This window comes from Terrapene carolina, unplaced genomic scaffold (assembly GCF_002925995.2).
Source record: "Terrapene carolina triunguis isolate 2854851 unplaced genomic scaffold, T_m_triunguis-2.0 Scaffold42, whole genome shotgun sequence".
In the NCBI taxonomy this organism is placed as follows: Eukaryota; Metazoa; Chordata; order Testudines; family Emydidae; genus Terrapene; species Terrapene triunguis.
In genome coordinates, this window is record NW_020664393.1 from 5,510,524 (window position 1) to 5,521,304 (window position 10,781).

General features: G+C 41.3%; 1 protein-coding gene across 1 annotated transcript in view; it reads right to left on the bottom strand.

The window, feature by feature from the left end:
* The window catches only part of LOC112102827 (coiled-coil domain-containing protein 162-like), a 12,037-nt gene extending 1,534 nt beyond the window's left edge, over positions 1-10,503 (bottom strand). Inside the window, exons 1-4 of the mRNA XM_029912171.1 lie at positions 10,480-10,503; positions 9,462-9,624; positions 3,336-3,474; positions 890-1,043 (exon numbers count right to left, since the gene is read on the bottom strand). Coding sequence (XP_029768031.1) covers positions 890-1,043; positions 3,336-3,474; positions 9,462-9,624; positions 10,480-10,503 — 480 coding nt within the window. The remainder of the gene's footprint in view (positions 1-889; positions 1,044-3,335; positions 3,475-9,461; positions 9,625-10,479) is intronic.
* Positions 10,504-10,781: the final 278 nt, after the last annotated feature.

Sequence of the window (10,781 nt, forward strand, 5' to 3'; positions counted from 1 at the left end):
CCCTGCCCCTCCTCTTCCTGACCCGCTCCAACCCTGCCCCTCCTCTTCCCCACCTCTTTCCACCCCCTCCCCCAAGCGCGCCCCTTTCCCAATCCTCCCCCTCCTGCCCAGCACCTCCTGCACATCGCTGAACAGCAGTTCCGCAGCATACAGGAGGCACTGGGAGGGATGGGGAGGAGTTGATCAGCGGGGCCAGTGGCCCCGGACATGACTCGCAGACCCCCTGGTCCACGGACCCCAGTTTGAGAACCGCTGATTTAGAGCAAGCTACCGACTGCAGAAGTTTCACAATTCTGTAAGGACTTAAAAGGTGCAACACCAAGGTAGGAAAGTAGTCATTTAGGGTGATCCAGTGGAGTATAGCTAGGAGTATTAGGATTAAAATGAGCAAAGGAAAGTTTAAACTGAATATCTGGAAACCTCTACTAACCCTAGCATCTATGGGTTTAATCCAAAGAAGTCAAAGGAAAGTTAACTTCCGTAGGCTTTGTATCAGGCCCTATGACTAGCCTTTTTCTTTAATGCATCTGATGACCCACAACAGGAAGTTAGTGGAAGGTCCATCATTACAATTAGGGTAGATAAAATGATCCAACACACAGTGTAGGGAGTAATCCTATTCTGGATACAGCGGATCTGATGACTTACAGTAATAGTTCTCTTCTATTTTTTAGTTTTTATGATTACTTGATAAGTAGTGGACTTTTTCTAGGGACCCCAGTGGCAAAGTGAAACTGACTATGATCACAGAAACGAAAAGTCACTAAGTTCTGTGCTACCACAGAATGGATATCACAGCAAGAACTGACAACAACTTCTCCACTCAGCACCCAAGTACAGACAGGAAACAAATAAAATAAATCATTCTTTGAAAGTACATTTTACTCACCATGGGGCTGCGTGGGTCCAGTAGCTGCGGGAGCCAGAGCTGTGAGGCAAATACACTCCTTACTGCAGAGTTACTCAGGGGAGGCAGCCCATGGTGCATACTGTCTGTAACACTCTGGTAAGCCAAACTATTCCCAGAGGACAAATATACTTCTCTGAAGAGACACCAAAATCACTTTTTAAATACCATCTTTATAAAAAAAATTGAAATATAGTCTGTAACTAGCTTACACATTCATATTAATATGCTGAACTGAACATCGCAGTCGTGGGCAGTGACCTGCAACTGACTGTAGTTATGTACTTAGTGAAAAGCTAAGGGCTTGTCTACATGGTGTTTTAGACCACACTAGTAGGTCACGCACTAACTGGTCTGTGTACACCCTGCTGGTGCACACTAAAAGTTCCCTAGTTCATGTTAAGTGCATGCCAACGGGTCCACGTGGGCTAGTTCGTGCATGGCATGCAAGTGCAGACTAAAGCAAGTCCATAGACAAGCCCTTAGTTGCTATGCTTAAGCTGAATGCAGTGACTGGCCACTTGCAATTGCATAAGAAACTACGGCTCAAAAATGTATCCACCAGCCCATGTATTAACGTAAGTGAAAATAACATCCTACTAATGCCAGGGACATTTAATGGAAAACAGCTCTTCTCATGGTAGAAGGGCTAGCTTGTAACTGAAGAACATGACTATGAGTCAGGAGTAGAGCTGGGCAAATAATGGATTTGTTGGTTTGCTGGCAATTCCAGAAAACTGAAAAAAAGCTTCATTTAGAAGTTGAACCAAAAATGACATTTTGGGGGCAAACTGAAAAAAACCCAGTAAACATTTAAATGACTATGACTTGCCACAGGCATTAGGCAGGGAGAGAGTGACCCTATAGCCTGGTGATTAGGGCACTTGCCTAGGATCTAGGAGATTTAGGTTCAAGTCCTTGATTCAATAACTATTTAATTATTTATATGAAGTAGAGCAGGTTCAACAAGAGAGATTGAGAGCACCCCACCCCAGAATATCCCATAGCGAAGTAGCTAGGAGACTCCTGCAGTGTGGAAGATCCAAATTCAAATCCCTTCTCCACATCAAGCAGAGGATAGTGGGATTGAACTGGGTCTCGCATATCTGAGATGAGTGCCCTAACCGCTAGGCTAAAAGTTATAAGGAGGACACCATCATTACTTTCCCCGTTTGCGACTCCAGCCTGAAAAGTGAAACGTTTCCATAATGTCTACATGACTAAGAGCATATGAGCAAAGAGATCCCAGATCCATAGTGCGTTCTTCCATAGAGATATCATGCTATTTTGTTATATACTTTATAAACACACACTACATAAATGAAACATCCAAAAACTAAACTGGAAATCGGCCTAAATATACAATAGTTCTGTAAGTTCATCTGAATCTCTTTTACAACAGACATTTCTCATCCCCACATTTTTTGCACACCTTTTAACTCAAGGCCTGAAGCCAAACTATTTCCTGCAAGGTGATGAGCACCCTCAACACCCGTTCTCTCAGGAAGCGCTCATCACCCTCTAATTGTAAGCTCCTTGGGGCAGGGACCCTGTCTTTTTGCTTTTTGTCATTGTTTCACATGCACATATGGTGCTGTACAAGTAATAAATAAATAAATAAATAAGATAAATAGAGTATTTTTAGCAATAAAGGACACCTTGAGCATTCACAGCTGGAATATGTCAAAGGACTCATAATAAAGCAATTTGCATTTTAGTGTCACTATGCTCTCACTTGCATTATAACCCCAGTTTGGAGAAAATGAACTTTAATCATGCTCTCAATAAAGAAGTGATACAGATGTAGCATACGGCATATTTGCTTCAATTTCCTGTCAGCATACTAATCTTTATCGAAGTGAAATGTTTTCCTAACCAATTGCCCACAATGCCTTAGTGAGTAAAAGATAAAGCAAACTAGCCTGTTTTTTATTTCTGGTTCCCTGTGGATCTGCAATCTGTCAACAAATCAATGCTGTGTTTACATCATCTTCCCACAACAATCAAATTATACTACAGAACAGCAATTAAAAGGGGAGAGAGTAGGAGTCACTCCCTACTATCCCTCTGTGCTTGGTGGCAGTGCCCATAATCTATCAATACTGTAAATCACAATTTTATTGATATAGATAAAGTTAAGAAAATTCTCTTTTGAATGTCTAATGCACATGACACAGGAACACTACCAATAAGCCTCACATTCGCAGATAAGCTGTACTCTGATACGCTAAATTGAAATCCTCTTAAATATAGCAGATAAGGAATCTGTCAATTGATAGATGAACTATGTACAGCTGTTTTAAATTCATCTTTTCTACTTGTGTTAAGACAGCTCCTTCCTCTTGAACTGAATTAAAACCCGGTCACAGTACTTTATAAAAGAGTCTGGCAGAGATGATTTTTTGGAATTAGCACTTTTAACTCTCACCGTAATAAATGTCTGACTGCTGCATCAAACTGTAGAAACATAACTTCTCTTTGAATGATTAGCAGTTGGGCAACTTTGTTAGGATCCAAGGGGTTTTGAAGGCTGTCAATCATTTTTTGTAGCTCTTGAAGTTCAGTTCCTATAGTTCCCAGGACAACAATAAATCCATCAAATTAGGCAATAGGAAATGCATGCTAATATATACTGGCCCAGTGATCTATTTTAACCTCTAAAAGTCTTCCACTTCATGACCAAAGGCCTTTTCCCCCCCCCCCCAGGAGAATTGTGCTTCTGGAACAAAATAATTTTTGCTGTCTTCGGACATTGTTTTCAGCCTTGCAAAAACATGCTGTAGGGAAGAAGTTATGGCAATTGGAGGATTGTGGGGACATAGTTTGGGCAGAAAGAGAGAGAGAGACAGGCATAAGGAATAAAAGGTTACAGACCTCTTAAAAGAACGGTTCTATTAGCATTCTTACGTATATCACAAATTTTTAACATAACACCAATGAGAAAAAAGGTTGACTCAACCCTTTTCCTATTGAAATCAATAGTCATTTTGCCATTGACTTCAGAGGGAGCAGGATCAGACCTTAAGCCTTTAGTTTATCCACCCCTGGTCAGCATTATGATGTGATCCCACCAGCCTCTCTTTGTTGCCCACAGCAGCTATACCAAGTGTCATGAACAGCACCAGGCAGTTTGAGTCTGCCATGTCTGTGTCCTTCTTCTCTTCCTCTTCCTCCTCCTCCAAAAGCTCTGTCAAGTGCCTGTGATGGGTCAGAAAATGCCACTGAAATGTCCACCAGCATCTCGTGAAAGCTGTGCCTGTTTCCTGACACAGGAGTGAAAGCACAAACAAGAAAAGTTCTTCAAAAGATTCCTCCTTCATGTGTTGGCTCCAGAAGCTGGGAGTGCACAGACCAAAATGACTGCTGGGCAGGATGTGTTAGCAGACTGTTCCATGCAGGGTGAACAGTCAAGTTTTCCCCACAGTGCACCATGGTCAAAGGACTAGAGTGGCCACATTTTGGGAGGACCCCAGGGAGACTGGGATATAGTCAGTTTGACTTGGATCTAGGTGATGCAGTGTGGATGCCAGGGCTCCAGGTTTGAGTCTGGGTAAGAAAATTCTTAACATAGGGTTAAAAAGCAATCAGTGTAGATGCTCTAACCCAGAGTCATCTGATTAAACCTGGGCTTACATTGCAGGTAGACATACCATTAGGGAGCTGATTCTGCAAGGTACAGAGCACTATCTTCTTCAAAGACACCCTGCACATTGTAGGATCATCAGGCCCAGCATGTTTAGTTTTTTTTTAAACCAGCAAAGAACATTTCATGTTCATCCAACACTTTTAATCCCAAAGCACATTATAATCTATTGGTGTATAGAAATCTTCTCCCTAGGTTCTTGTGTTAGCACCTGTCACTGTATTATCTGAGTGCCTCAAACTGCTTACCCACCACTGACAGGACTTGAACTCACAGTCCCTATCTTAGAAGACCAATGTCTTATCCATTAGGAGGCTCAGATCACCATAACTTTATCAGTGAAATGTAGTCACTTCTGGGCAGAGGAGTGGCTATGAATGAGCCGTGAAAGAAGAGGATATTTTTGTCAGGCACAAAGGGCCAGAACAATCTTATGAAAAGTGTTAAGGGAATATTTAACTTCTGCAGAATCTGTCGTATTTATTTGGATTTTTAAAAGTGTGACATATGAAATAAAAATATATTTTACACAACCTTTCCGTATGCATTCGATTGTGCGGTTCTGGCTGATGATCATTATGAGCTCAGACTTCCAGGTGGTTTTCAGAGCTTATTACATGTGTTTTTCTCAGCCACTCCTTAAATGAAGTCACTAGTACATCTGAGTGTGTTTTTTTAGTGTGTGCTCAATGTACTAAGTCCTTTTTGCTAAGTTAAATGACCCAAAACATTAAAGTCAACATAACTGTATTAAAATAAAAGGGAATGCAAATCTTTATGATTTGCTATAGTTCTTTCATGCAGTGAACTTTTTCAGACTTATTTAAAGGCAGACAGACTTAGAACATGGGTTTTTTAATCAGTTTATTTTAGGTATTTGATTATAAGAATCCTGCTTATACATCCAAATAATAGCATAAAAATTATCACAAAACAAATTCTGCACATATACAACTCTGACTGGATACAGCCGAGGGCAGAATTGGTCTCTTTCATTTTCAAGGAATGAAAGAAATTTCATATTTAGACCTGATTTTTCATTAATTTAAAAACTGTCAGGCCAGAAAGGAAGCTTCCCTCAATTTTTCTTTTAAAATTACACTTACACTATCATAGTCAGATCTCCAGCCGCTCAGTCTTTGAGTAGTGCAAAGTTATATAGCTACGTAAACCAGGAGCAGCGCCAGGGTTTTTGGCGCCCTAGGCGGGGGTCCTTCCGCGCTCCCGGTCGTCGTCGGCAATTCTGCGGCGGGGGGGTCCTTCCGCGCTCCTGGTCAACGGGGCACTTCGGCGGCGGGTCCCGGAGCGAGTGAAGGACCCGCCGCAGAATTGCCGCCGAAGACCTGGAACGCGGAAGGACCCCCCGCCGCAGAATTGCCGCCGATGGCGGCAAAATGCCACCCCCCCCAAATCCTGGTGCCCTAGGCGACCACCTAGGTTGCCTAAATGGAAGCGCCGGCTCTGACGTAAACACACAAAAGCATGTGGCTTGAAATGTCATACAAATACCACATATGGCAACCTACATATGCATTATACACTACCACAAACATTTTCTGTTGTAAATATGCACAAATATGTCCAATGTTTCGAGAATCTAGCCCACTGTATACAGGTATAATCCGACTGCTGAAAACCATCCCATTGCTGAGTGCATTTAGAAAGCTGCAATACAGCTTAACCCTAGTCATAAGTAAAATCTATTATGTAACAGATACCATTTCTGCATACGGTATACATTTCATCTGTTTTATCTTTGAAAAAAAGAGTTACGCAACTGATTTAATAAAGGAAACAAAATCCTGCCTTTTTAATCTGCTGGTCAAAGATAAAATCATTATGAGCTGTGAAAGTGAAATGAATTATATTAAAGAAATAGAATGAATTAAAGAATGCTGTATGTACCTTTAAGTAGAAATGAGAAATGCTGCAAGCCAGGGGGCAGGAAAGCAGACATTAACTGCTTAATGAATTGCCCCACTTAAGGGCAATTGGTGAAGCATTAGCCTTAGATCGATAAGAGTTAATAAGGAAGCAGGATATGCATATTGTGCCCTATGCAAATTTTACAATTTTGCTCTCTCTGTCCCTTTGTTTAGTTCACACCCTTTTATCTGTATAAATAAGACTGTTTGAATCTTGCATGGGGGCTCACATTATCTGAATGTATTAGCAGAGCGCTGTGCTAATAAAACAGAGTGGTCTGACAAACTATGAGTCCTGAGTCTAACTTTGACAGAGCTAACCAAGCAACCTGTGATAACATTCTGCACTGCCAAGCAGGAGGCCAGAATGCAATGCTTTTTGCTACCTCGCTTGGTAGAGACAGAGTGCTGCAGGAGGTGACAGCCCCCCTCCCTTGGCATAGTGTGTTGCAGTTTTCTGACAGTCTACCATCAGTGAAAGGAAGCAAGTACCAGTAAGTGCAGAAAATAAGAATGGGACTTTCTGATAACTTCAACATGTGTCTCATCTTTAAGATATCTTTCTTTCCTTCCCCCTCAGGATTTTCTACTTATTTATGTTTGTGCTCAAATAAATCTGAATGAATTATCCTATTTACAAACAGAATAAATCATACAGATTATTCAGAACAAAATCATGCAAACAATATCCAGGTCAAATCTTCATAGCATGACTGTGTGGGGGCCTTTATGTGATAAAAATTAGAGCATATTGCTTTAGGCTAGCACAGTGAATGTTTTTGTTCTAAAGATGGACACAGGACCTTAAAATGCCCATCTCCTGTACTGATGCATTCCATCCCAAGTCTCTCACAGAAGGGCTGAAGAGTTTATGCTGTGGTAAAAAGGAAGGCCCTCTAGCACTACTTTTACACTGACCAATGTGTTCCAACAGGTTTTGTCCACTCCACAATGGGGTTGGGGGGACACAAAAGTGTCTGAAACATTTTCAATAATTGTTGAACAGTCCACACAGCCCACCTTCACCACAGATAACTGGTGATGCTCAAGCAAGGACGAGAGTGTCAATTAAAGCGCTATGGCACTGCTTCTCAATTAGAGGAAAGTTTCAGAGCTGGTGAGAGGTCAAGTCTCTCAGTGTAGGAACAAGAGGAGATCTTAGGCCAAAAAAACAAAGTAAAGCCAAAGAAGTCACTATGGTACTCACTCAACAGAGCTGCTTCCTGCATGCATTTGAAGTGATGTCTTCTGACTCGAATGCCGGACTGATATTCTGCTACTTTTTACTTGTATTAACACTGCAGAGCCCACAGAACTATCGGGAAGAGAGCTGGATCCTAGTCTGGCACATGCATCATCATCAGAATTCTTAACTAAGCTTCAGTAGCAGAATTTCTGGGCTTGAGTCCCCTCTGATTTACACCAGCCGAAGCCAGGAGCAATTTCATGCATGTCAGACACAAACCGCTCTCACATCAATGTGAGAGGAGAATCTCTTATTGTTGGTACTGAGTGATCCAGAATGAATACAGTTTGCCTTTCAAATTCCAGTCTGAGCTTCTAGCATTGGCAGATAGGAAAGCCATCTTCTCACTTGTAAACCAAGCAGATTTGATCTGAAAGTTACTGGGACACATTTTTACAGAGATGATGCCATATTTACAGAGAGACTTTTCAGAGTAGAATCTGATTTTACAAGAAATATGCAAGGCTGGTTCTTAAGCTGTTAGGAGACATATTGAGGAACAGTAAAGGTGAGGAGGAGGTTTTCTTGGACAACAAAGAAGGGTCCCAGGTAAAGCCTGTAGATTTGAATGTAAAGATGTCTGGGACTGTCTCTCTGAGGCTTCTATCTTCGCCACAGGAGAAAGTACTGTGATCTCCACGCCGCTCCATAATACCATGTGACATCACAAAAAAATCAACCAGGCTTTTTTATTCTGAATTTTAGAGGTACTAGTTGTAAACGGCCTTGTACTTGTGTCAGGATAGACATGCACGTTGCATTTGTGGGATTTTTCTACACAAATAAGGCTTTGTTGTAGCCATTTAATCTTACTCTATTTAGTACAGAATTTCATTGTGTTATAAGAGTATTTGGAAGGCAATCAATTGTGCAGTGCAGCCTGGACAACTTTCTTGTTTATCTTGTTTAACCCCAGTTTATCGTACAGCAGCCAAACCCTCCCAATTTAACCAGTGCACTATCCTGTAATCTCTGGCTTTTGGAACATTATTGTGCTAATATTTGCTCTTGACTGGGAGTGAAAGGCTGGTGCAAAAACCAGACATTACACACATCTCCTGAAATGATCAGGTGTTTGTCTTAATTAAAGGGCATCTGCTGTTCAATGGCTCTGAGGCCAAACGAGTTCTGCTCCATCTGCAGAAGCATCATTTCACATTGTAGGAGCCACATGGTAGAAAGACATGGGAAAATCTGACCAGCCCAAAAAAATTTAAACAACTAATTATTACTTATTCTGAAATAAGATTTATAAGACCTATGTGGTGGTGGGAGGAGGAGGAAGTAGAAGGTCTAGTGATCAAAGCACAGAATTGGGAGACAGAAGATGTGTCTTCCATTTCTGGCTCTGCCATAGAGTTGTTTTGTGTCTTGGGCAAGATACTTAACTCCCTTGATACCTCAGTTTTCTCATCTGTAAAATGGGAATGATGCTACTTACCTATTTCATAGGGGTGTGGTGAGGTCACATTCATTCATGTTTGTAAAAGGCTGTGAGATCACAAAATGTGCATAGTGGAATGTACTGAAAGCATTTGATATTAGGGCAATTTAATTGATTTAAACCTTGAGACGTGAAAATATGGGGGTGGATAAAGGTATTTTCTGGCACTAATACATCATCATATACTATATATTTAAGGTAAAAGGCACCATTTCAGTCAGTAACTGTCCTCTTTTTTGTTGAAAGGTTTTTCTGAGCCTGCTCTGACCACTGATGGTGATGTATTTGTTACTTACCGATCCTTTCGTTCCCTCCCCAGTCCGCGGTCAGAGGCTCTGGATTTAGGGAATCAAAACAGTTTGGGGAGTTTCCTAATTGAGCAAAGCTGAAAAGGTATGAAACGATGTCATGAAGTGCTGCCACAATCTGCAGGCTCTGCCTGAGTGCTCTGTAAGCAGCCTGCAGATAAAATAAACATTGGGAGAAAACCCTTCAAATGATAGACAGAAAATGTGAAGAAAATACATAGCAATAGCAAATATTCATGAACGAAGATTACTGATTATTTGTATCCCAGTAGTACCTAGAGGCCACAGTCAGGATTAGGGCCCACTGGGTGGGTGTTGGACAAACATAGAACAGAAGACTGCCTCTTCCATGAAGAGCTTACAATCTAAAATGTTATGTTGTACTACTGAGTGTTAGGGCTCCTAGAGTCTTGAATGAGTGTCTTTTTGTACTGTTTAAATAAAAACTTTTTTCCCCCCATGAAAAAGATAAATAGATCAGGAGCAAAGAATTGCTATGTTACAGTGTCTCTCTATTTTCCCTCCTCACATTTTAAACCCACACTTTCCTCTTAACACAGCTACTAGAGCCAACATCACTGCTACTTCCCTATACATTTGGGGAAGGCGGGGGGGAGAGACAGATGGATGGACAGCAGGGGAAGGGTTAGGGACATGCAGGTTTGTCTGTAGGCAGAGGGGATCCAACATGGCTGGTTTTAATAAAGATCCAAACTAACCTGAATTACCCTGCTATCCTTTTATCTTTTGCTCCTGTGTCTCAAACACAGAGGATACAACCTTTTTTCTTAATGCCTGTGACCTGACACACCACTCCAATGGCACATCCTAATTGTAGCAGGCATTCTAATCAACACACTGCGAGTTTGTTTATTTCCCAGGACTAGTCATCTCTAATGACAAAGCAACATTTCAACATGTATGAAGAATGTGGTCTGTCCTCCAGATACAGCTACATGCTTTGATTAAGAAAACAAAATCTCTCTTCAAGTTTGTAAATACCAACCTTCTCTGGCAGCATTTTAAACATAATCAGCACCTCAGAAGGGTGAGGAATGAACCACAAATTGAGGAAGGCTTGCCCATCAAGAGACAACAAACGATGTGGTCGTGGTTGAAATGACCTGTTATATGGGGAAATGATAGATTCCTGTCACTTTGGAATGTTACAACTAAATAAAAGTCTCTGAAATAATTTTTAAATCTAAATACTACGATGCTGTAATTCTCACTTAAAAGTTGGGCAAAAAAACCTCTTGCTAGCTCAGGCAAAACTTCCATTTGGGTTGGGATTTACCCCAAAGATTT